Source organism: Petromyzon marinus, chromosome 2 (assembly GCF_048934315.1).
Source record: "Petromyzon marinus isolate PM22_M1 ecotype Great Lakes invasive population chromosome 2, UKy_Petmar_22M1.pri1.0, whole genome shotgun sequence".
NCBI lineage: Eukaryota > Metazoa > Chordata > Hyperoartia > Petromyzontiformes > Petromyzontidae > Petromyzon > Petromyzon marinus.
The window spans coordinates 11807244-11834873 of NC_133668.1; the positions used below are offsets into that span (position 1 = coordinate 11807244).

Below are 27630 nucleotides of genomic sequence, written 5' to 3' on the forward strand. Positions count from 1 at the left end.
TGTCTCTGTGTGTGTGTCTATCTGTGTCTGTGTGTGTGTCTGTCTGTGTCTGTCTGTGTGTCTGTGTGTGTGGAAGTGTAACGCATTGTAGTGTAGTGGTTAGCGCGCCGCGCTACAATCCGGCAACCCGAGTTCGATTCCCGCTCACGGCCACCACCGGTGACGATTATTTTTTACCGCTCCTGGGCCTCCCCTAGGTCGACTCAGCATCAAACGACTAACTGCTCTGCTGTGTGAACATCGCCACTCGGGGGGACAAAGGGGGCCAGGCGTGGTGCTGGGCATCCCCCCCCCCCCCTCGTTCATCATAAACTCGGCTCTGCCTTGACCTGGGATGGTCGGGGACTTTTCATGTGAAGCCACACCTCCCTCCCCCCCCACGAGTGTAGGAGTGAAGGATCATATTTCATTGTGGGGGTTGGGGGCAGGCGCTGGCTCCCAGGGGGCTTGGTTGTGGAGGGAGGCGGTGGCGGTGGACGAGGGTGACTGGCTTGCCTGTTGGGGGAGGAGGAGGAGTCTCGTTGAAGCTTCGCGTCTCTCTCTCTCGTGTCTCTCTCTAGTCGAGTCGAGAGAGAGAGACAGGAAGGGGGCTAGAGACGATCCGCCGTCCGCATCTTTTTGTCCATGAGACACGAGAAGTAAACCGCGACTCGTGCAAACAATTCATCAGCCGTGCGTGTGGTGGCTATGTCACGCTGAGTCCGTCCCAAGATGCGTCCCCTACCACCACCACCGTCCGCATTCTCCCGAGTGCCACTTCGCAGTGGCCATGAAGGTACGGAGCCGTAATAATGTTCACGGGGATGGTCAATAAGCTCGTTAGGTGGCGTGGCTTGTTACAGCAGCGGGGTCGTATGGGCCCACAGCGTGTGTTGCCCGATTCACATGGGTCGAAGACTGACCGAATCGTTATGAGTACAAGGCTGTGATGGGTGGGTTGTGTGTGTGTGTTTGTGGGTGTAGTTCGAATCGAGATGTGTTGGGAGAGAGAGAGAGAGAGGGAAAAAAAGAGTAGCTTTTCCAGTTTTGTAACTCGCTCAGACTTTAGGGGACAACTGTATTGTTCTAACATTGGCGTCATCGATCACTAACCCCAGAAACCTTCAAGTGTAAAGTTTCAGCTCGATCTCAGCTTGTTTTATTATACTGTATACGTGTGGTGATGCTAAGAAATGCTGCTGCAAGCCTTAGTGAATTTTTTTTATGTATCGTGCACAAATAATATTACTAAAATGTGGGGAATACTTCAAAGACAAGTTTAAGTTTATAAACTGTTATTCACTTATAGCCTAAAACAGATAACCTAACCCTTATGATATGGCTTGCAGTGCCCTAAATGGTAAACATTTTGTTATGCTTTCGCCAATTTAATATATCAATGGTCTGCTGCTGTCTGGATGAATGTGCATTTCCTGGGTCCTCAAACTCGGATTTTTTTTGTAAAGTTTAGACAATGCTGCTAAGTCCGTCCACTGTATTGGGACTGCATGAGCATGCTTGTGATTTATCCGAACCCTTCAGGCGAGTGATCCCTTCAACTTCGTAACGTTACGCCATCAAGTTTTGGAGCAACATGTGCTCCCAAAGTGGAGTTGAAGGCTGCCCCCATCACCTCCAATATGGGCCATTCCAGCGTGGTCAATGTAAATAATAAGTAGGAAAAGGGGGGAAACGTATCGATGTGCCCGTGGCACAAAAGAAACCGTGCCACCGAAAGGCTGACAAATTGCTTTAGACTCTTTAGTGATTGCTCTTGGTTCGTACTAAAAGTAAATGACAAACAGACTGACGAGGAAAACTAGAACGGCAAATTTAAGTGTATTGTGTAAATGTTTTGTATTTTGTGGTGTGGGTTTTTTTTCTTTACCACGGCTATGCGTTGGAGACATTATTATTTGTAGGCCGCAAGAGCTCTTTGGTGGGCCTCTCCTGCCACGTCTAGACAGGAAGGGCTCTTTCTCACACCATGTAATTTGACCACATTCAATGCCAGATGTGCCATGCTGCTGCTGCACTGTTGTGATTGTGGGCAGAGTTTCTCTGTTTGAGCCATCACTGTGGGCCAGTGCTACACTGTTGTGATTGTGGGCAGCGTTTCTCTGTCTGAGCCATCACTGTGGGCCAGTGCTGAACTGTTGTGATTGTGGGCAGCGTTTCTCTGTCTGAGCCATCACTGTGGGCCAGTGCTGAACTGTTGTGATTGTGGGTAGCGTTTCTCTGTTTGAGCCATCACTGTGGGCCAGTGCTACACTGTTGTGATTGTGGGCAGTGTTTCTCTGTCTGAGCCATCACTGTGGACCAGTGCTGCACTGTTGTGATTGTGGGCAGCGTTTCTCTGTCTGAGCCATCACTGTGGGCCAGTGCTGAACTGTTGTGATTGTGGGTAGCGTTTCTCTGTTTGAGCCATCACTGTGGGCCAGTGCTGAACTGTTGTGATTGTGGGCAGCGTTTCTCTGTCTGAGCCATCACTGTGGGCCAGTGCTGAACTGTTGTGATTGTGGGCAGCGTTTCTCTGTCTGAGCCATCACTGTGGGCCAGTGCTGAACTGTTGTGATTGTGGGCAGCGTTTCTCTGTCTGAGCCATCACTGTGGGCCAGTGCTACACTGTTGTGATTGTGGGCAGCGTTTCTCTGTCTGAGCCATCACTGTGGGCCAGTGCTGAACTGTTGTGATTGTGGGCAGTGTTTCTCTGTCTGAGCAATCACTGTGGGCCAGTGCTACACTGTTGTGATTGTGGGCAGCGTTTCTCTGTCTGAGCCATCACTGTGGGCCAGTGCTGAACTGTTGTGATTGTGGGCAGCGTTTCTCTGTCTGAGCCATCACGGGAGAGTTTTAGAGCAGCTGAAAGTGAAGAAGCCCGTCTTCTAAACAGTACACTGTGCCATACTCCCGAATGTCTTTTTTTTCCTCTCTCCCTGTCTCTCATGCCACTACTGAGACCAATGCTCATCGTGTTTCATAAATCCTGTTACAAAGGACACATTCACATGCGAGTAGTGTACTGTGATTGAAATGGCACCAAGTTGCTGAGGCTTTTTGTTGTGTGTGTCTGGTGGTGGTGGTGCGGCGGGGTGGTTTTCTCTTCGTCAGATTGAAACTTTCGCCCTGTGTCGGTTGGATTTTCACCGAAGCCTTTTCTTGTTCACGCCTAGTTTAATTGCATTGCGTTTGTTGCAAAGCCGATGGAGTTGTGTTTACTTTGGCACCACCACCCGTCGCCCAACCAATTCCCCACCCAGAGTGATGTGCTGCACCACCTGCCACTGTAACCCCCCACCCCCTTCTCTACAGAATTGCTAATGGATGGAGCACAGGTCTTTTTGTTGTTGATGTTGTTGTTGTTGATGTTGTGCCCTTTCTCACTGCCGGTGCCACCGCCTGTCCTCCGGAAGGTGGCTGAGGACGTCTGCCACCTTTGCTGTCTGTCCGGCCGCAGTTAAAAATGGTGACGAGAAAGACGTGGCTCGTCTCTTGTTCTCCCATAACCAAACTTACTGGGGTGTGTGAGCAAGGCACAGGCAGAGAGAGAGAGGGGGGGCCCCCCTTTGGCTGTAACATCAGTCGGGACAGGTTTGAACACGCTGGCTCGCAGCGTGCGTGCCAGCGCATCTCTCCACATGGTGAATGGTTTTTTTTAATTCCCATAACCGAAATAGACGAACGTTGACAACCCGCCTTCACGGGCTGCCTGGCCAAAGACAAAGGTTTTAAAGGCCTCGAGTTTCTGCGTAGCTTGGCAGAATAGTCGTGTAAGTTTGTGGTGGGTGTCCGCACAAACATTTTTAAAAGTCGTCACTTGAAAAGTTTAAAACATGATGCATTAAAAAAAAACTAAATCAGAATTCACAGATTTACCGGCATACACGCCGTGACACAGCAATGCACAATGCATTTTATGAATGTGACTACTGCAATGTAAGTTGTGTCAAATATATTACGGTGTTTAGTGTTACATAAAAGCACTATACACGCCCGTTTTGGGGCACAGACTGCGAACAGTGCACAATAAGATACAAGCATCACAGTTGTAAAAAAATCAACGTGCAGTCCTTCACGCGGTGTTTAACGTATACACACGTTTAGACATAGATTGAAGTTGTGTAACTTTCAAGCCGGCATTTATAGCAGGAGAATAAATAGGACTGTTCCCACTGTAAAATGGGGCAACCATTGCTACATCCGTTTGCCTTGTGGAAGGGATGATAAGTTTCGGCATTGTTAAACTTTGTGCTACAACACGACTGTGGATGGCAATGGATCCATGCTTTTATCTTCAATAATGAATGCTTTCATTCCTGTCAATCCCTTATCAGTGCCCTACCTTATTACAGACCGATTCGGACATTATTGGTCACCCCGTGCCCGTATAAATCTCAACGTTCATCCTACAAAGTCCCATCGCAAAGAAGGACAAACAAAATAGACGAGAAAAATGCCCCTATTGAAACGACTGTATGCCGTATGGGCCTGAATAAAACATTTCCCTGTACAACAATACGGATACACCGTATGGGCTGACAGGTATGTTAAACTTGTGCTACAAAACGACTGTGGATGGCTGGTTCTGTGCTATTATCTTCAATCATCAATACCGCAACCTTCTTTCGCTCGCATTGTTTAATCTGAATAAGTTAATGAAATGAGGCTCAAAGAGCCGTCCAATGGTGGTTCAATGGGAGCAGACGTGACCCTGTGGCCAGACACTCGTGGAGGGCGGACTTAGGGGATACGATTGGAACTAATGAGGGGCCTCTCCCAGTTTCTAATTTTGTCCTACTTCCTGTATACAGATCCACGTTAAATAAACAGCAGGAGACGGCAACATTCAAGCGTTGTGCAATAATGTAAAATGAAACAAGTTCGCGTTTTTTGGCTGACATGCCTTTGGGCAGCATTAAAGGCCATTGTTGAAACTCAAGCAAGCACTGATTAACTTGAACCCTGAGTAATTTGAGCAGAGTGAACAACAGTGAAGTCACCGTGGTTTAGACCATATTCACATCTCTGGACGCTCTCAAGTTATTTGGGATTTTGTAAAAAAAAAAATACTTTTTGAATGAACATACACCTACTGTATGCAGCTCTTTCAATGATTAATCCTTTTTAACTTTGGTGTAGGGTCAGTTTACCCTTCAGATAACACGCGCTCACTGCTGCTCACTGCTGCACATTTCTCCAGTTATGCTGATAAATATTTGTGACTCATGGGGGTGTGATAATGAATCTCTCAAGATTTAGATTGTGATAGCACTCATCAAAGCTGCATGTTAATTGTTTATGCATATACAGTGATCTTAAAAACAAAGGAGAGACCCCTTCCCCCCCCAGTGATGCAGGGTTTTATGTAAAGAGGGAAGGCCGTGCATATGAACGACCTCTAATGAGGCACAAGATCATGAAAATAAAATGTTGCCGATGCGCAGGGAAATAGAAGCCAGCCGGAACATTGTCCTAACTGGTGGATATAATTCCTTACACAATATTCATTCCAGTACAGTCATATGGTAAAACCACTCAAAATTTGAGATTAAGGATTTACGTTTAGAGGGAAATACGCAATGGTGTGCGGAGTATATTATTAAGGAATATTGTATTGTAGAGCATGTTAACTTTAAAGTCAATGCCAATGTCACATGGTTCCCATAACCTTCGATTACACGGTTTTTTGTTCCTTGTGCATAGCCATTATTGTGTAATTTAACTACAGTACTGTATTCATGATGAAACATTCTTGTTTGTCATCATGAGCCATGTTCCATCCTCTGCTGGATAAAGGCCTCCCACGTCATTGCCACTCTCCACGATACAACAGACCATGTCGCTCCCACGTACGAGATAATCTCATCGCTATGTTTCCGCGGTGGTTAACACCTCGGGCAGGATTTCTCCCAGAGCTGCCACCCCCCCCCCCCCCCAGTCTGATCAGCCAGAAACCCTTTCGCCCCAAGAAGTTTCAATGCTTCCTGCTCAAGCACATTTTTCTTAACAGCCACTGTTGCGTATCCGATTTGTGTTCTCTGACCCCATGGCTCAGTGTGATTTGTGGAATGTAAATCCAAATGTTTCTTCGTGTAATTTTTTTTATCTTTTGTTTCATATTTTTTTTGGTCAATGTCCTTGTTTACAAAACTGTGCGTAAGTTGTAGGTAATGCAGTTTGCACTGACTGCAAACTTAACCTATTGACCCATTGCTATGTTGCTATGGTACATACGTTTTGACAACATTTCCTGCATTTTCCTCTTATGAATGTGTACAAAGCATATGAAGTTCTAGTGGTGGTGCAGTGGTTCAAGCACTGTGTTGTGAACCCAGGTCACCGCAGTTTTGGCGAGTAATATCAAAACCAGCCTTGAGCCCCAATTTCACCAAGCTCTTATTGGCCACTACGATGAAGTTACTGTACATTATAGTCAAACAACCCCCATGACTGGCAGGGCATGATGCCTTCATCTCGTAGTAGATTGAAAAAGGGCTCTACATTCTATTCCATCAAAGAGTAGAACCCCTTTTAACGATCACCCCTGTTAATGAATAATCACTTAACGACAGGTCTCTAAAGAGGCAAATGTATAGTAGTGTAATAGTGTAATATATAGTAGGGTAGTGTATAGTACTGTTGTATAGTAGTGTAGTATATAGTGTATAGTAGTGTAGTGCTTCCATAGAGCCCAAAGTGTTGACTTACCAAACCCCCTGTTAACGACGGGCTGTTTGGTACAGTAAATATTAATAAATGCATTTATTAATCATGTTTCTTTTATTCTGTTTTATAATGTTGTTAGTATCTTTATGTATTAATACATCCATTGTTTACGTGTTATAAAGTACGTTTTTTGGGGGTGAAAAAAGGTAACTTTTGATGTTATCAGAAATAATTAAGCCTTTTAATGTGTATTTCCTTTACTCGCTTAGCGACCAAATCACTTAACGATCGGTTTCGTGGAACCAACGACCGTCATTAAGAGGGGTTCAACATTTTACCATAAATATACTCCCATCTCTTTTTTTGTGCTCTCCGAACAATCTGAGCAAACCTTGGAGCAAAAACCCCAGTGCCACCGACCGTGGCACGGCTCTCTTTGGGTGAAAGATGAAGGAGCAGTGTCAGCACGTTCCTAAGAATGCTACTGGGCTGGCAAGAGGGGGGGCTATCCAAGGTGGACCAGTGTTATACAATTACAGTATGCAATCTACTACTTGCAGTGCTATTGGATTTGAACATATGTAGCGTGTGCTTGATGCACATATAGGAGGGGCTCTTTTTAAGAAGAGGAAGACCGTTGAGAATGATGTGTTGTGGCCGAAACGTCGTGAGAATTTTATTGTGTTATTTTATTCTCATTCTATGTGACTTTACCGAAAGAACCAAAGAAGATGAATCCTTGCAGTCACGAAAGCTTTAAATCAAAAAATGATGAGTCTCTTAAAGGTGACATGCGTCAACGTAGAAATACAGTGTACTTAAGGATTTGACATTTTCCAAAAAAATGCCAAAAAGACAACCACCATGTGTGATCACAATATTAAATATTAATGCAGTCCCTTAAATTACTACAAAACGTTAACGGCAGTGCAAGTTTTGCGTGTAAATATAGCATTTCATGTAAGATGCGTTACAGGGTGAGCTATGAATTGTGATTCGGTAACATTTAACGTTCCTGTTTAAGCAACACATCCTAGTGGCCCTCAAAAACTGATTGGGAAGCAATACGCTTTTAAATGTAAGTGAAATCTACTATTTTTTCCCATGTTTGATGAAAAGTGTCAAATCGACCCCCATAAATGTTTTCAGCCGCTTAAGTACTGGACATTCACCGCTTGATGATTAATGTGCATACATTCCCTTTCGCCAATACACTGCTGGGTAAAGGGACTCACACACAGCATGTGGGTTATGGCGGTTATTCGATATGCAGTGATACGATAAATATTTAAATGTTTAAAGAGTAATTTGAGGAAATGTTTTTTTCTCTCCCTTTAATCCCCGCACACTACAGACCACAGACCTAACTGCAAGCCTACTTAAGGAGTTAAACAAAAATATGATACTCTCCTATATTGACAAGTGGGGCCACATCCCCATATAACAAGTCTCAACAGGTTTGTCAATAACACTACCTTAAAAGAGGGAAACCAATATATAATCTGTCATTTTTGGAGCAATGGCCCTTAGTAGCAGAGAGAGATAGGGTCAGAGAGATAGTGGCCAGACTTTAGACTGCATAACAGTTCTCGGAGGTAATTCATGTCTCCAGAAGAATTGTGCGATTGTTGGTGTGCAGTTCACACCATATTTTTTCTGTAAGGTTGTAACCCACCCAACTCCAAATGTCTTTTTTTATTACTTACGCGAACGTTATATTGTAAGGTTTTTAAAAATAACAATATTGTATCAGTACATGTTATATTGTATATATGTATGGCATTGCTTTTTCAAAGAATTTTGACTACACGTATGTTGCTTGTGCATGACGTCACCCTTGTTGGAGTCGGCTAACGAGTAAGGCTCTAATAAAAAAAGAGTTAATTCCCCTTTCAAAGGGAAATTGCCAACACGCGGGCAGCTCGATGGGCAGATGGCAGCAATTGATAAGAGAAATAGGATTGTTCTGTTGACCTTTTACCTTGCCACCCCTGGGAGAGTGCTTTGCAGAGGGAAACGTTCACCCTGTGCTGCTTCTTTTGAGAGGTTCTTGCACATTGGATGTCCACCGATTGAATTTCGAATTTTTATTGGAGAATTAACCCTATGCAGGTCGTAGCAGATTATCCCATATGACACGCTGATGCTTGCCAGGAGAACCCTCTTTGTGCGCTTGAAAACACTCGTCACGGGCCCCTCCAGGTTTTGTGATCAGGTCACCAGAACTGCCGTCCATTTCGATCGGTATTTGATCATTGCCTGGATCCCATTTACAAACCCCGAGATAAAGCCTCTGCTCTTAACCTCTGGAAAAAAATAAAGTGAATGAATATTTGGCACTGTCTGACATGAACGCGCTATTTCTGGAATTACACACTTGTGGCATATATAATGTGGTATACTGTATGTCAAGAAGGCTTAATCTCCTAGCGTCCCATTGGGTTTAAAAAAGGGTTGTTATTGCTAATGACCCAAAAGAATAGGATTAGGAGACAAAGCTTCAAATCAAGATTGAGAAAAAGCTTGTAGAGCACTCATTGCTGTGCAGGGTTTTGTGTCGCCTATGCTTGAGATTTGGGCAGCTGCTGTTTTTGTGCCATCATGAACGAACACACAGCATGTTGGCACTTACCCACACTACCAACAGTTACTACACATTTAGCATTTCCAAACACCCAACATAGAGGCACATTTGTAGTGACTGGGAATGTCACTGTGTGGTGCCGGGCTTGCAAGGCCACGGCGGGATGTATACTGTTGTGTGTACACCCCGGACACGGGGTGTAGTACCAGCCCTAGTGGGGGCTTGGGTGAGCATGGTTAAGCGCAGTAGCACCACGCACAGCGTGCGGTGCGGGCTCCAGTTGAGAGCGAGAGAACGTCAGCCAGCTAGGGTGACGTTGGGAGCATGATATTCTGGCTAACCTGGGGACATGTAACCGGTCCGCTGTGGCCAGTCCCTACTGTGGTAGTGCCCCTAGGCGTCTAAATCTTTTGTAGTAATTTTTGTACTACTTTAGTTTAAATAAATGTAAATTTTGATTAATATGTTGGGTTTTTTTCTGACTTTATGTGAACGAAAAGACACAAATTCGCCTGTTTTTTCATTGAAAATAGGTACATTTCAAAATATCACTGTCCTGGTCACAAAATAAATGTTTGTGGGGAATAATAGCCATTTTCTGTACTTTTGAGGCATAAGCAATTATGAAATAACACTTACTACCCAGGAACAAAAAAAATCAACAGAGGCAGGCTTGCTTTAACGAATGCTGATGAACTGCCAAATGTTATCAGTCAGGACCCTCTTTTTTATACTTAATTGGTGGCACGTTGGCTAGCGCACTCTGCTCGTAAGTTTAACCTCTAGCCATGGATAACATAAGTGGGCGAGATATGTCAAGCGTTACTGGGTCTCCAACCCCCTTTCACCAAACCGCACTGACCAGAATATTGGAAATATGATCAAACTGCTTCCACTAGTTGTTCGGGGGCACCTATGGCCCCCCCTCACAAAAGCATTTCCGGCCTTCGGCTAGGAAAGTCGCAAAATGTGCACACGAACGACGCTTTCTCGCAAGCACCCGATGCTCCGTTTTTAAGTTTTAAAATGAAAGATCTCTGAATGTTATGTTTTGAAGTAGAAAATTATATTTCTTCATTAAAAGCTTATATCATTTTACATCTGGAAGACTTCATTGAAAACGACATTTCGTGATAATTTTCTCTCATCGTTAAGTAGATGTCCTTGCTGGGGGTTCGATTCGATGCGGACTTTTACCTGTTTGGGATTGCGGGATCGAGATAAGGCGACATAGAGCTGGCCGTGCGAGAAGACTGCCGTCTGCAGATCGATTCCAACGTAATCGAAAGTCTGTCCCTGCGACTTATTGATTGTGATAGCGTATGCGGGGATAATGGGAAATTGTCGTCATCGCAAAACAAATGGCAAAGTCGTGTCGGTGGGGGCCAAATCAATTCTGGGAATGAACACCAAATCGCCTGGGTTACACTCGGAGATGATCCGCTCCTTGATGAAAGATCTCGTGAGCTCCTCGACAATCAGTCACGTGCCGTTGCAAAGTCCTTTCTTTGGGTGGAGATTCCGCAGAAGCATGATGATGACGCCCTTCTTAAGCAGCAGGACGTGTGGTGGCATTCCCGATGGCGTCTGGTCGTTGAGAAACTCTACTGGGAAATGTATTGTGTCACTGAGATCTTCGCTCACATAATCGGCGCTGTAGTAGATGGCGGGCTCGCCAGGCGTCTGTCTGATGATCTTACGGTTCATTTCGAGTGTCTGTGCGTTGGTCGGTGCTACAATGACTTGCTTTGAAAGGTCGTCAGTAGACATGTCTGCAATGTTGCCGAAGATGGATTTGATGAGATCCTCCGTTGCCACCATCTGCTCGGGAATTTGAATTGTACCCTCTTCGAAGATTCCCAGCACTGGGGGGCAAGGTGCCTGTTCCAACTTTAAGCAGCCATTCGTTGTGCTCATTTTGTCCCTCACTGCGCATATTTGTCATAAGCATGAGCTGCGTGAAGTTCTTCCACAACCGGCTTGCCTTGATGCAGCGCTCAACGATGTCTGTTCGCGTTCCTCGCTGCACAATGGGAAGAGTCTGTCGGAAGTCGCCGCCAACAACGAAGACTTTGCCGCCGAATGGTTTATCGTTGCCCATCGCCTCGCGCAAGAGCTTGTCGATGCAGTGAAGTCCGTTCTTCAGCAGCGTAGTAATTTTGTCGATGATTTGCGAAGCTTTGCGCAGAACTTCGGCTTGTGTTGATGCAGGCCGCATGGAATAGACTGAAGTGTCGAGCAAGGGAACTGGAAGCTTTAATCTGCTGTGAACAGTACGTCCTCCTTTGAGCATTGTGCCGGCGATGCCTGTCGTTGCAAATGACAGTGCAATTTGTCCTCGACCCCGGATGTACGCCATGAGAGTTGTGTAGAGGAAGGTCTTGCCCGAACCTCCGGGACTGTCGAGATAGAAGCATTGGTTCGTCACATTCTCGTCATCGACAGCCATGATGATCTTGTTGAACGCGTCGAGCTGCTTCTCGTTGAGCATCGCGAGACGTCGTGCACCCTCATTTGCTTCCTCAACTTGGTCATACACATCTTCTTCTGCTGGGTTTCCCTTTGGTTTTGGTAATCCAATTGCTGTGTAAGAGAATCCGTGCTGCAGCAGTACGCTGTTGATCCCGTGAAGTGTTTTGTTGATGGCGGTGTCGTCGGCATCTCTTCGCATATAGTCGAGAGTTAAATCCAATTTGTGGTCCTCCCACAGCTTGAGAGGTGATGCGGGCAGAGAGAAGCAGCAGATGAAAGCAAACATCTCGCACAACTGCTTCGGCATCATGTAGGTGCCGGCATCTGTCAAGCAGCGATCCCACTCATCGTTGGAATCAAGAAGACCTCGCGCTGAAGCTGCTGCCTTGAAGCTCTCGCACACCATTCCGTCGACGGTCCGTAGCGACTCTAACATGCAACAGCAGCATTCGAATATAGAAGCGTTGTTCGTCTTTGATGCTGACCGTGTAATGCGGGACACAATCTTGTCGGCTTCTCTCTGCCTCTTCTGCCAGTTGCCTCGAACGTAGACGTAGTGCTGCGGGATGTCCGTGTAGAGCCACTGACGTGCGTCTTGGTCGATTCCGTTCACCGTGTGCGAGCGATCGTGCATCTTCGACTCGAGGAGCCGCCACATTGCCTCTGGAGCGCTCACGTACCAGCAATCGATGAAATTTTCGATTTCATCGTAGCGCAGTTCCGGCTGTCCATTCGAAGTGAGAGCAATGTTGGCACAAATCGAATCCCTTGATGTATTTATAGATGCACTTGATGGCTTGAAAGGAAGTGCACACTTCCACGTTGATGTGCGCATTGTACTTGAGCGTCAAGTAGGGATTGTACGGCACGACGTATCGATTGTCCATCGAAACGCCTCTGACTTCTGCCTGCTCAGCGTATCGACGACGGTAGAATGGGTAGCCGCTCACATTGGGGATTGTGGTGTTATTGAAAACTTTTGGGAACTCCTTGGTGCGTGTAGGTTTGCAGCGCCGTACGGACCGTGCATCATGTATCTTGTGACAATCTCACGCAGTCGTGGATGGTCCCGCGTCGGAATTTCGGCGCACACCAACTGGTAAATCTGCTCGGCAGTTGTGAACTTGTCCTGAGCTCGCAGAGTCACCAAGTCAGGTCGAGCTGATGGCTGCTCGCCCGGTTGAAGGTTGTCGGTGATATCTGGTCAGCTTGGATTTGCGGTAAATGTTATGAAGAGGTCGGGTGCACCCCATCTCGCAAAGATCGACACTGCATCGCTCGCGCATGTTTCTCGGTGATCCCTGGAAGCTGGAAGGGAGGATGACTGCAACGCCAGCTGCAATGTTTGCGTTTTGGGCTAAGTTTGCGACATGGTCTGCGAGACCCTGTTACTGCTGTGCTCGCAGTCGCTGCTGATTTTGGCGGTTGTAGTTGGAATTGCTTGCCTCGACTTTCAGGTACGAATCCACCAACCATTGTTGAGTCAGCTTTTCCGGCACTCATGACTGGATTGAAGTTGCCTCGAATCGCTGTTTGAGCCGCTTTCCACTGAAGCATGCTGACGTTCCGAACTCTATTCAGTTGTGATCCTTCGTAAGACTCGCACTGCCAGTTCGGTTGCCACCCGGGCTCGCCATATGGATACAGAATCGCGTACATCATGGGATCCATGTTGGGACTCAAAATATTGAGGTTGATGAACTGCTGATTGGGATTCTGTGGATTCCTCGGGTAGATGCGAATGTCACGTTCGAACGGCGGCTTGCCATCCTCATTGATGAAGACCATCGCGACTTCGTTTGATGTTGGTGCATTGTATCGTCGGTGATCTGACTGACGATCACGTCTCAGCACCATGCTGACCAACAGAATTTCTTCTCCCACTTGAAGTGCATGGTCAACTTCTCGGGCTTCGACTTCGCGCATCAACTGGTAGCTGTTGGCGAATCTGTTGTGTCGGCGAAAAAAGCGTTCAATTTTGTCCAGGATAGGTTGACGACACTGAGCATTTGCGGTGGGCTGTTGACGGATCTCCGTTGCTTACATGCTGTAAAGCACGTACAGCTGCGTGTACTTTGGTGCTTGATTGTCAAGCGGCTGCAGGTGAGATGTGCGGTGATATGTCTGAACGTGGACCTTGAAGACATATGGGCCTCGTCCTGGCAAATCGACGCGAAGGAGACCGCGCTGTTGTAGGATCATATGTGATCGTGGAAGTGAGCGTGATTCGGATTAGTTGGGTCAGTCAGCAATGCATAGAGAAACTCAGGATATTCCATCTCTACTCCGTTGATGTCCTTTTGCTTTGGCAACTTTAATTTGCCCTTACGGCAGCACGAAGTGAATTTCCGATCAACGGGGCGTTCTGAGATGAAGTTCCTCGAGCCACAGAACTGGCAGATGATGTTCATTGGACTGCAATTGTGTGCCTCTACTCGAGTGTCGTCGAAATTTATGGCTTCATTGTGGAACGCTTGTCTCTCACGCTCTGTAACGAATGTTGACTCTGAACGACCGCTGCACGCCGCAACTGCGATTGTTCATGAGTTTCAGCCGCGATTCGAAGTCGATGGGCTGCGGCATCTGCTTCATGCCGCGACTGGGATTGCTCAGCAGTTTGTCGATTAATGTAACATTGTTGAGATTCACAATGTGCTGCACGAATTATCCCGAGCGACTCGTGACTTTGCTTGGCCAACCATCTTTGCTTTCGTTTGTTAGCCTTTCGACGCTTTTTTGCGAGGGGATCTTCGTCCTCGTCCATAATTTGTTACTGGAAGTGAAAAAATATTTAAGGAACATTATGAAGGCAAATAGAGAGAGAAGAGTTGGCTGCCTCTCCTTGGCCTCTCCTCACTCCTCTCTCTCTCTCGCAAGCGTTCATATGCATCATACAAAGATAAAGTAATGCGCTTACCAACGTAATAGAACGTCTGTCCCTGCGACTTGTTGATTGTGATAGCATATGCGGGGAGAATGGGAAATTGTCGCCAAGCAAATGGCAAAGTCGTGTTGGTGGGGGCCAAGTCGATTCTGGGAATCAACACAGAATCGCCTGGTTCTGCAGATCGATTCCAACATAATTGAACGTCTGTCCGTGCGCGTATTGGGAAATTGTCACCAAACAAATGGCAAAGTCGTTTCTGGTAGGGGCCAAGTCGATTCTGGGAATCAACACAGAATCGCCTCGTTCTGCAGATCGATTCCAACGTAATCGAGCATCTGTCCGTGCACCTCCGTCGTTCAAACCTACGCGCCCCATGCATGAAAACGACGGGAAGTGCAGCGTTCATCACAGATAAAGAAAGCTAGGCGTTTATATGTATATAAGATAAGATGACTGACACGCAACTGGAAGGCCTAAGTCTAGCAGTGGGTTTACAAAGGGTTGTACATTAATTGTATATCTCGTGTTAGTTATCATTTCTTAAGGCACAACAAATGATCCTTATGGCGGTACCCCGGGGTACCAAATAATACAAAATGGCCGAGGCAATTACATATTTCATTTCTGGGACTTTTTTCCAGGGGTGCACTTAACTCCGCGACTGGGGGCACCAATCAATCCTAAATCAGTGCTACTCCACGATGTCGATACGCAGCGAGGACGGTTTGCGCTGAAACCCTGAACGCTCGTATGCACCATACTGCATCGTGTACAGCTCGTCGAGATGAGTCGATTGCCACATCGCCGACCATCATCAGACTAAAAATGACTGCATCACGGACATTGTGCGAGAGTCGGGGTGCAATGGTACTCCGGAGTACCGCCATAAGGTTCATATAGTTGTGGCCTCAACCAAGTTAGTTACCAAGCTTTTAGCCCTATATGTTTAGGTTTGAGGTGCACTTGTAATGCTTGTCACATGTGAATCCAGGTTTCTCTTGTCTGCATTCTCACCAAATTAAATAATGTAAAATAGCATTATACACATTTATCAGCAGAGGAGTTGTAAAACATTCAATGCCAAAGGTTAACTTAAAAGCCGTATCTTTACGTTACAGTCATATAAGAAGTCAATGTACAAAAGCTAAAACCACTGCTTGACACATTCCACATTCCAGTGGCAGAGGTAATTCTATCCATCGGACATAAATGCATGATTGTCATGGGTGGTTGCTATGCCTTTGGGCTGTCGATATCTGTCCTACTTTACACTAGTTGTCTCTGTGACCCCACCTCCGATGTATTTACAGTGAGGGGAAAAAGTATTTGATCCCCTGCTGATTTTGTACGTTTGCCCACTGACAAAGAAATGATCAGTCTATAATTTTAATGGTAGGTTTATTTGAACAGTGAGAGACAGAATATCAACAACAAAATCCAGAAAAACTCATGTCAAAAATGTTATAAATTAATTTGCATTTTAATGAGAGAAATAAGTATTTGACCCCTCTGCAAAACATGACTCAGTACTTGGTGGCAAAACCCTTGTTGGCAATCACAGAGGTCAGACGTTTCTTGTAGTTGGCCACCAGGTTTGCATAAATCTCAGGAGGGATTTTGTCCCACTCCTCTTTGCAGATCTTCTCCAAGTCATTAAGGTTTCGAGGCTGATGTTTAGCAACTCGAACCTTCAGCTCCTTCCACAGATTTTCTATGGGATTAAGGTCTGGAGACTGGCTAGGCCACTCTAGGACCTCAATGTGCTTTTTCTACTTGAGCCACTCCTTTGTTGCCTTGGCCGTGTGTTTTGGGTCATTGTCGTGCTGGAATACCCATCCACGACCCATTTTCAATGCCCTGGCTGAGGGAAGGAGGTTCTCACCCAAGATTTGATGGTACATGGCCCCGTCCATCGTCCCTTTGATGCGGTGAAGTTGTCCTGTCCCCTTAGCAGAAAAACACCCCCAAAGCATAATGTTTCCACCTCCATGTTTGACGGTGGGGATGGTGTTCTTGGGGTCATAGGCAGCATTCCTCCTCCTCCAAACACGGCGAGTTGAGTTGATACCAAAGAGCTCCATTTTGGTCTCATCTGACCACAACACTTTCACCCAGTTGTCCTCTGAATCATTCAGATGTTCATTGGCAAACTTCAGACGGGCATGTATATGTGCTTTCTTGAGCAGGGGGACCTTGCGGGCACTGCAGGATTTCAGTCCTTCACGGCGTAGTGTGTTACCAATTGTTTTCTTGGTTACTATGGTCCCAGCTGCCTTGAGATCATTGACAAGATCCTCCCTTGTAGTTCTAGGCTGATTCCTCACCGTTCTCATGATCATTGCAACTCCACGAGGTGAGATCTTGTATGGAGCCCCAGGCCGAGGGAGATTGACAGTTCTTTTGTGTTTCTTCCATTTGCGAATAATCGCACCAACTGTTGTCACCTTCTCACCAAGCTGCTTGGCAATGGTCTTGTAGCCCATTCCAGCCTTGTGTAGGTCTACAATCTTGTCCCTGACATCCTTGGAGAGCTCTTTGGTCTTGGCCATGGTGGAGAGTTTGGAATCTGATTGATTGATTGCTTCTGTGGACAGGTGTCTTTTATACAGGTAACAAGCTGAGATTAGGAGCAGTCCCTTTAAGAGTGTGCTCCTAATCTCAGCTCGTTACCTGTATAAAAGACACCTGGGAGCCAGAAAGCGTTCTGATTGAGAGGGGGTCAAATACTTTTTCCCTCATTAAAATGCATATCAATTTATAACATTTTTGACATGCGTTTTTCTGGATTTTGTTGTTGTTATTCTGTCTCTTACTGTTCAAATAAACCTACCATTAAAAATATAGACTGATAATTTCTTTGTCAGTGGGCAAACGTACAAAATCAGCAGGGGATCAAATACTTTTTTCCCTCACTGTATACATACATGTCAGTACCTACCATCTGACGTGGCATGACTTTAGTGGTTTAAGTTTATTAATGTGGCAAATAACACCTAATTTTGGTAACCATTTGAAGTGAGTGGAATATCAAGTAATTCAGTCTTATTGGCTATATAAATAAATCGGTTCGACTGCCAATTGCTGCCCTGGCCCATGGATTAAAGTGGTTTGGGCTGAACAGGTGTTGGGCAGTAAAGTTTGAGGTGGCTAATGAGGGACAATATGAGAGATGACTTTTACAAATTAAACTGGGTCAAGGACTTTTTTGCACTTCTGCTTTGAACATATTGAATATTTTGCCGTTTTTTTCACAGTATAGTAGCATGATAAATATCAGTGAAATGTTATTGGATTAAGTACCGTAATTATTTGTGTATGTTGAAGTTTTGTGTTTCCATGCTACTTTACAGACCACGTGCAAGTTTAAGAGCATAGGAGTCGATAGAGACGGAATGATCGCTTTGTATATTACAGTCGAGTAACCTGTCGGAGGAAAAGCTAAAAGCTCTACATACATGGATAGACCTGTCTTGTGGGTGTTAATGTGATGCATGTTTTGATATCTGCAGAAGCAAGCATTTCAAATTAACTTCCTCACCATCGCTTCAAACAGCCACAATTTTAGCGGAGTCTCAATTAAACACTTAAATATCACAATTGGGTGCTAAACTGTCAATACCTATAACTCCATACTCTTTGGTTCTATTCGGTAAAGTCACGTAGGTAAAAAAATAAAACCTACGTGACTTTACCGGATAGAACCAAAGAGTATGGATCCTTGCAGTCACGAAAGCTTCAAATCTAGAACCTATAACTCCACTTACAATTTAATTTGACAGACATCTTTGCCTTATTGCATTCTTGTACAATAATCGCCGTAAATACATTTGAATGTTTCTATAACTTTATTTTTCAACACGTGGTTTTAATGGTAATTTCCCATGCCCTCTTGGGTTGCACAATGTATTTCGTTTAAAATTTATTTATATATAAAATATATCATATCCTTGCAAATGTGTGACACTGGGTTCGTGCAGCTTTTGCTCAGATTGTTTTGGAGAGTACAATAGATACCTTTTGCTTTTGTCGATTTTGGTGACCTCTGTCATTCTTGAAAATAATGAGACTTATCCTGGTCTCTGAGTTCTCAGCTGACTTGAAATACTGTATAACCATTCACTAATTCGAACACATGTTTGCTTTCTCTTGACTGAATCGGTGTCGATTATGGTGAGTGGGAGGTTGCATTCTCATGTGACAATTGCTAAAGATCTCTCAAGTCGCAGATTATTGGATGTGTCAAATGTTGTGCTGATAGTTGTATGAGGTACTGCAGAGTTGAGATATATGGGAAGAGAAAGAGAGCATGCAATCAGTGAAGTTTTTACTGGAATAATATGCTGTAAAATTTGTGCCATTAACATAACAGTCATTTCTGTTTGTTAACTTTGACTCGGTAATAAGTATTTTGTGGAAGTTGATAATTTTTCAAAAATTCTTAATTTGCTCCAACAAGCGTTTCAGTCCATGTTAACATAAACTTTTTCACAATCGTGCTGTTTGTTCCTTTCATACTCGTAAAAAAAAAATTTGAAACGGTCACATCTGCAAAAACGACTTGCAAATGTTTCCCATCTGTACATACTATTTTTAAGTCTAATTCTCTGTTGTGCATTGCCATGTCAACTTTCAATCCATTCGCTCGCATTTCATCCAGATGTCATGCCTTTGAAGATTCGTCTAGTTTTGTATACAGTAATAGTATTTATGTTTACTGTTTGTCATTGTGGAAATGTGCTTTGCATCAGGCTTTGGAATATGTTCCCGTGTGCCATGCAGTTTGGATTGTGTCCAAATCCCATCACACCTACTGATATACAGCACCAATATTCATACTCATCTCCCAGAATTTGTCTGAAGCCGAGTCCCATCACTCAGACTGTACACGCCACATGCCTCAAGTATTAATGTGAAGTCACGTTTCTAGTGAGCCCAAGCGTGATGGGACTTAAAGAGATGTCCAAGTAAAAATAAATGCAGTGCAGTAGATACGTGTTAGTAATTTATGAAAATTGCACCTTTGAGAAAAAAAAACCTCATTTAAATCCATGACTGCCCTTTTTGCTATTTTTTAGAGTTCAGTTTAGTCTGCTTCTGGCTTGGTAGAAGCAAAACATCACAAGGCAATGCTTCATTTATAGTGGTTTTAGAAGTTCTGCTCGAACCGATTACTTGGCCCTCCTCACTTACACCCTGGCCACAATCGTCCTTCCCACTCTAGCCTTTTGTTTGAAAAAAACCCAACTAAGCTCTGAATAACAGCAGCAGATGCTTGCTGTGAGCCCAGCTATCTGTTTAAGCTTGGTGAATATTTACTGAGTATTTCAATTGGGTGCCTGCAGATAAATGTCCTTTTATCTCCATGGGTTTCTTAAAGAATCACTATAACCCTTGCATCTGGCATTCAAACATGGCAAATTCAGCGATTTTATGATGCGCATACTAAATAAGAAGGGTGTAACGAAGTTCAACAGGCCTGCATTTTTTTCAAAGTTAACTAACTGTAAATATCATAAAAAGCAACTAAGTTAAAATTATGAAGGGTGCCCCACACACAGGGATAAGTGTGAATTAGAGCCACCTCTGGAACTAATATCCAGGAGTAGCCACCCAGCTGTGATGACGTTGATCTCCCATGTATAGACAAGGCAAGTGTTTAATCAATAAAAGCAACATTGCAATTGATTACTCATACTAATGTTTAAAACAAAACCATTTCGAGGTACAGCGGTATGCTTGGCGTTTAGACAACCTTCAGAATTTTAGAGGTGTGGAAAAATAAACAAATCTGGCAGCATAAGAGGAGTGCTGAAATACTGCAGCTGCTTAGAGGTCCTGTCATCACAGGTACCATGAATATCTGACCAGTGGGTAGGGCACTAGGGCACAGGATGGTGGCCAAAGAGAGCTGGTGGCTTCCACGGACGTATCTAGTTTCATTTTCCATGAGAAAACATGCCCCTCTAATTTTTATTTCCTGCAGGTTACATGCAAATCATCTATGATTTAACACACTTTACATATTGTTGGCTGAGTTTTTAAGTACTAACTGGCTACCTATACCTAGTAAATAATGAGTACATACAGTATATATTCAACTTCCATTACAACTATGCTGTTGGAAACATTAAATAAACACTTGCAATGATAAAATCAGTTTTAAATTACAAAAAGTGCAAATGAAGAATTCCTATACATTTCGAATTGGGATTAACGATGCAGGGAAGAAAATTCGGCCAAACACTGTTGAACATACTGGTGAGTTCAATCTAGATTTGAAGTTTTCGTGACTGCAGGGATCCATACTCTTTGGTTCTTTTGGTAAAGTCATGTAGTTATAAAATAAATTAAATCACGACGTTTCGATTGCAACACAAGCAATCATCAGGTGGGAAAACCACAGCAAGAATTTGTTTTTTTGCTGAAGTGAGAGAGTTGCCGTGGTTAGAGGTTATATAGGTAAGAAAGATCGGTGAGGTTATTTTAGAGTGTACGGCTGACCACCGGTCTGCAGCAATCCAAACATGCCCACGTCTTTTGGCGTGACTTGATAAACGTGCTTACCGGCTGGCCTGGCCTTTTACTCTGCAGCCATAAAACATGTGGACCGACTGGACAGGAATGCCCCCCTCCCACCCCAGCACCAGTGCCCAGCCAGTGACCAGCCACTCAGGAAGTGCTGTTCCTAGAGTAAATTTGGAGTGGGACATGGAGCGGACAGGGGGAGGGTTGAAGGCCGAGGGGATTGATGGAAGCTCTTTGTGGATTGCGTTTCACAGGCTGCATGCAACTGCTTGCAACCCAGGTACCGATCTCAATCAACAGCGGTAGCCCTCGATCGCTTTCCTGTACTTGATTGCTTTAACATTAGCGGTTAACTTCTAATGTTCTAACATTGAAGTGGGACTGTTTGCTTTGTTGGAAGTTTGACTGTGGTTTCCTTCCAACTGATAAGCAATAAAAAAAAACCTTGACTTGCAAATTTACTCTCGTAAGTCTGCATGCCATTTGTTGAATGGCATGCATTGAGTTGTAAACCTTTACCACCCACTGAAGAGGTGAATATCGTTTGCTTAATACGTGTTTGGGGAATCGCTTGGTAAAATTGAACAAGAGTTTTGTGAGTTATATTGTGGAATTGCTTGAGTCAAAATCATTCAGGATTTTTAACCTGCTCATTTTGGTTTTTAACAGCTCATTGAAAATAATTATATACTATGCATCATATAAGATATTGTAATATTATTACTGTTACAATACAAATATCATAATCATATACAACCCTTTATCATCTTCTTTGGTTCTTTCGGTAAAGTCACGTAGAATGAGAATAAAATAATAAATTGATAAAATAAAATAACACAATAATAATATTTTATCAATTTATTATTTTATTCTCATTCTACGTGACTTTACCGAAAGAACCAAAGAAGATGAATCATTGCAGTCACGAAAGCTTTAAATCGAAACCCTTTATCAATCTACTGCTGGATGAAAGCTCCTCTCTATGCCACTTAGGTAATGGGGATTGTTTAACCATACTTCACCACGATGGTTGGTGTGGATTGATCAAGTGGAGGGACCAAGTTTCACTCGCCACTTATGTTGGTTGTGGCTGGGAATCGAACCCCGGGTCGCCAGATTCATAGGGCATTGTGCCAGTCGCTTGTACTATTGTTTCCCCTCAATACTAATGTCGCCATTTCTGAATCATAATGATGTATATTGTATGCATTTATTTATTTATTGAGACGAATAATTAATATGTTAAACACTTCAACCATTTTTTTTTATTTCGGTTCAAATCCTAACACTGCTCAGATGACATTTTGTCCAACCTTGAAACGTGTGTATGCTACATGTGTGTGTATTGCTGTGTGTGGGCATATGTGTGGCCGTGTGTGGCTGCATGTATATGGTGTGGTATTGCGGGCGGGGGGGGGGGTATATGGTTATGGTACTGTGTGTACTTGTTTTTGTGTGTCATGCTTATTTTTATGTGTCATGCCTCTGCTCTGTGCTATGTGCTGTGGGTGTGTAGTAATAGTGGCCTTCACTGTAGTCTTTCGTTTGCTAGCCATGGACATCTGCAGTGTTATGTGATGTAGTACCTAGCCTGGACCTTGCTTGGTTTGACTCGTCCTAAAATGAGCTTTTTACATCCGGTGGTGTTGGTCAACATCAGCCCTGGGCAGACAAAGGCAACCACGTGTGGTTCTGGCCACCCAGCCTGCATGGTTCACAGAGGGTCTTTGTCTCCTTCTGAAAGTTGTGTGTGTGTGTTCTCCCCATCGGTGTCTTTCTTGGCAGATGCCAGAGCAGTTTGACCAGGCGAGCGTGCTGGGCCAGCTGCGCTTTTCTGGCGTGCTGGGCATGGTGCATCTGCGCCAGGCCGGCTTCCCAGCTCGAAGAGACGTCCACGAATTTCACAACAGGTACGCATGCAGATAGCCTGGACAGCACACACCTGTAGGACCGACCTCCAGCTTTGTTTAGCAAAACACAAAAACCATTTAAAAAATCAAGCATTATAAAATGTATCTGTTACCTTAACAAAATATAGATTCATGTATGTTTCTTCTTCTAAGGATAAAATTGTGTTTGGTTGCAATGGTGGAAGCAACAGTTGTAATGGTTTCTGCATTTTGTGCATTTCACTTGTGTAAGTTAGGCAAAAACACGGCTAATTTTCTGATTCCCATTCTGATGTGTGATTTGCTAATGTCTTCTTGCAATATCGGTTTAGCCGTTCCATTATTGATGGAGTACTTCTTGTTCAAACCTGAAATATCTGAGTATTATGTCTCTTTGAGAAACATTGTTGTGAGTTGCTTATAAAATCGTGATTATGTCACTCGCATTTATATCACAGTAGAAATTGTGTGCATGTGTGGTGCGATGTCGAGCACAGATATCGCGTGCTGATGAGGAAGCTAGCGCTGCCGGAGGACACGAGGAGCCGCTGTGTCTCGTTCCTGCGCGTTTATGACAGTTCGGAAACACAGTGGCAGCTTGGCAAGAGCAGGGTAAGGTAGCATTGCAAATGTGGACACGCACACACATGTAGTGACTGTGAATTTCACTGTGTGGTGCCGGGCTGTCGAGGCCACGGCAGATAATATGTTGTCATTATGTGCAGCCCGGTTACTGGGCGGAGTACCAGCCCTAGCGGGGCTTGGGTGAGCGCTGATCAGCGCGGAGGCACCAAGTACAGTGTGTGCGGTGCGGGCTCCCGGTGAGGAAGCGAGAGAGAGTATCAGCCAGCCAGGGTTACGTTGGGGCATGATTCGCTAGTTGACCTGCTGACACATGACCGGATAATATTGGAGGGGGGCCACCGGTGGATGGGGGCCGCTGGGTGGTCACGTGGTATAGAGGAGCTCTCGGGAGCCTTCGGGAAAGAGCTTGAGAGATCTAGAAGGTGGGCGGGGCGAGGGGCGGAACCAGCCCCAGCCCGGGCCGATATAACGGGGGCCCCGTAAGGGGCTCGGGGTTCTTCGGGTTGTTGGTGAAGAAGATCCACGTCGGGTTGAAGAAGCCTCTAGCCATGCGGTCCGGGACCCAGCTCGTGATCCGGACTGGGATAGCGGGACCGTGTCTAGTTCTGCCGTAGCGTGGTTAGATGGGCGTTCAACACCCGAGTGTAGGTTACGTTATGTTGTGTTAAGTTGATGTAATAAATAGTGTTGCTCCCAAGACAACGTCTGCGACTCAGTTGGACTCACTACACACACATACGGAGACGCATACATGGGGACACACATACATAGGGACATACAAAGATCCCCATATAGCCTTAACAGATTGTTTGTGCAAGTGATGTTAGCGAGCACCTGTGAAGCCCGGCACGGTACGCATGGGGTTGGGCGGCCAACACCACACGCGCACATACAGGGATGCAAAGGATTGCATGTTCGCAAAGGAGAACACACACCCACTTACAGTGAGGGAAAAAAGTATTTGATCCCCTGCTGATTTTCTACGTTTACCCACTGACAAAGAATGATCAGTCTATAATTTTAATGGTAGGTTTATTTGGACAGTGAGAGACAGAATAACAACAACAAAATCCAGAAAAACGCATGCCAAAAATGTTATAAATTGATTTGCATTTTAATGAGGGAAATAAGTATTTGACCTCCTCTCAATCAGAAAGATTTCTGGATCCCAGAGATTAGGAGCACTCAAAGGGAGTGCTCCTAATCTCAGCTTGTTACCTGTATAAAAGACACCTGTCCACAGAAGCAATCAATCAATCAGATTCCAAACTCTCCACCATGGCCAAGACCAAAGAGCTCTCCAAGGATGTCAGGGACAAGATTGTAGACCTACACAAGGCTGGAATGGGCTACAAGACCATTGCCAAACAGCTTGGTGAGAAGGTGACAACAGTTGGTGCAATTATTCGCAAATGGAAGAAACACAAAAGAACTGTCAATCTCCCTCGGCCTGGGGCTCCATGCAAGATCTCACCTCGTGGAGTTGCAATGATCATGAGAACGGTGAGGAATCAGCCCAGAACTACACGGGAGGATCTTAGTCACCAAGAAAACAATTGGTAACACACTACGCCGTGAAGGTCTGAAATCCTGCAGCGCCCGCAAGGTCCCCCTGCTCAAGAAAAATACTTATTTCCCTCATTAAAATGCAAATCAATTTATAACATTTTTGACATGCGGTTTTCTGGATTTTTGTTGTTGTTATTCTGTCTCTCACTGTTCAAGTAAACCTACCATTAAAATTATAGACTGATCATTTATTTGTCAGTGGGCAAACGTACAAAATCAGCAGGGGATCAAATACTTTTTTCCCTCACTGTATGTGATGTAAGATTGGTCATGTACACTCCTGTGCATCTGCACAACTGTGTTTCCCAGACAGGGGAATATGCTTTTAACCATGACCACCACTTAAATATCCCAATTTTCAGGAGAGTCCACATTTGTGGTGAATTTGTACATGCTTAATCTCAACATAATACAATTAAATGTTGTGTAAGCCAGGGTTCTCGAGGAAATGCTATAAATGTGTCTTCTGCTGCAGGAAGATTTTTTTTTCAAATTGTTAAACCTCTTGGCAGAAGAAGCCCAGCAGCCTTTGCGAGACAGGAAATGAGGGGATGGCAGCAAAGGCATGACAGGTCATGCCTGAGGTGTGAAAAAATCACATTGGTACCTACACTGAGTTGCAAAGCCAGCTGGCATCATGTGACAATATTCCAGCCTTTGGAAAGCATCCCTATCATGTTACATTGCCACTCTGTGTGGTCTAAAGGAAATAGGTTCAGAAGCTAAATTGTAATAAGTGCATTTGATGGAAACATTTTTGTATGTTTTTTCACCTATGTTTCTTCTATTTTCTGTGTTTTGTGCTGTGCCCTGGGTTGTCAGTGTGGTTAATAAAGGCTTACTCAGCCTGTGTGATTTCCCATAAGTGCCTCAATTTCCAATGAGAGGGCACACATTGCCAGTACATTTTTATTGTGTGTTTGGCAAAACATGGTCTGTCATCACCGGAATTGTGACCCTAAAAGGGAAGCCAGTTCCCATTGTGTGCTACACAGTAAAGTACTTTGTGCTGAATGCGTGTGTAGGAGGGGGGAGATGGCAAGGATTGCGAGGGAGTGGTAGTATAGCGGTTAGGGTGCTGCGCTATAAACCCAGCGACCCAAGTCAATTTCTGCTCGTAGCCAATACCAGTGACGATTATCTGAACGCGTCCTGGGCCTCCCCTAGGTCGATTCGGCCTCAAATTAGTGCTGGCAATCCCACCCCCTCGTGTTTTGTATCGGCCTTCATAGATGCTCGCTAACTTGCCCCAACAGAACAGTCTGTTAAGGCTATGTGGGGAGGGGGGGGTGGTCTTTGTCTTTGATGCCAAGGATTGATTACAAGCATGTTTGTGCACAGATTTTACTTCAGAGAGCTTTGAGCATATCACTGGAGATCATATAAAGAGTTTTTGGCATTTGTGTCCAGTATGTTTTTTGTCATTAATTTTAACTCCTACAGAAGCACCGGCTGGCAGGTTTTTAGAGCCGGTATGCATGAGGAGCGGATGCGGCGGCCCTCCTAGGCACCGCTCGTCATTAGTAATGATCGTGTTTCACTCCAATTAGGCTACAGCATTCCCCAGGCCAGGATGACTTCATCTGGGGTGGCCTCAGACTATTAAATGAACTTGTGGCCTCTGTTATTTGTCTTTAAGACTCGGATTTTCTATTTTAAAACTATTGATGTAGTTCTACAAACACAAAATAATGCATACATGAAGGTTTTATGTAATTGGTCATTATTGTTTTGTAATTGCGCTTTGTATACTGGTGCCTGAAAACTTGTGTGTGTACATGCGTTTGTATATGCGTACATGTTTGTTTGCATGTGTGCATATGTAAAGACGACTTGACACACTTTTCTTGAGATGGCTCTTTATTGAAGACACGTTCACTTGACACAGGCGGAGACCCCACTGCAACAGCCCCGAGTCTCCTGCGCTTTTTTCTTGCATACGGACCGAGGTCATGCCCCCTTTCCCGAACCTTCTCGCTGACTCTGGACGCTCGCTCCACCAGCAGATTCTACCGTCCTCTTCCGTCACCTGACCGCGCTCCCTTCTCGATCATTCCCATAGCCACCAGTCCCTTCACACTCACAGCTGACACTCCTGTCATTACCTCCCATGGTCACTAGTGCATTCGCACTGTAGGTTGACTCCCCTGTAATTACCTCCCGCGGCCCTCCCCACTCCAGTATCATCCGGTCACATGTCCCCAGGTCAGCCAGAGTATAATGGCCCCAACGTAACCCTAGCTGGCTGTGACACTCTCTCAACGGGAGCCCGCACCGCACGCTGTGCGTGGTGCCGCCGTGCTTAACCAGCACTCACCCAAGCCCCCACTAGGGCTGGTACTACACCCCGTGTCCCTGGGGTGTACACACAACAGTACACATCCCGCCGTGGCCTCGCAGGCCCGGCACCACAGAGTGACATTCCCACTCACTACACATATATGGGTGCATACATATGCATGCGTGTGTGCACA

General features: G+C 44.9%; 1 protein-coding gene across 1 annotated transcript in view; it reads left to right on the plus strand.

The window, feature by feature from the left end:
- The first annotated feature begins 443 nt into the window (after nucleotides 1–443).
- The window catches only part of LOC116947375 (unconventional myosin-X-like), a 53170-nt gene continuing 25983 nt past the window's right edge, over nucleotides 444–27630 (plus strand). The window contains exons 1-3 of the mRNA XM_032963034.2: nucleotides 444–775; nucleotides 22899–23023; nucleotides 23500–23614. Coding sequence (XP_032818925.2) covers nucleotides 770–775; nucleotides 22899–23023; nucleotides 23500–23614 — 246 coding nt within the window. The 5' untranslated portion in view covers nucleotides 444–769. The remainder of the gene's footprint in view (nucleotides 776–22898; nucleotides 23024–23499; nucleotides 23615–27630) is intronic.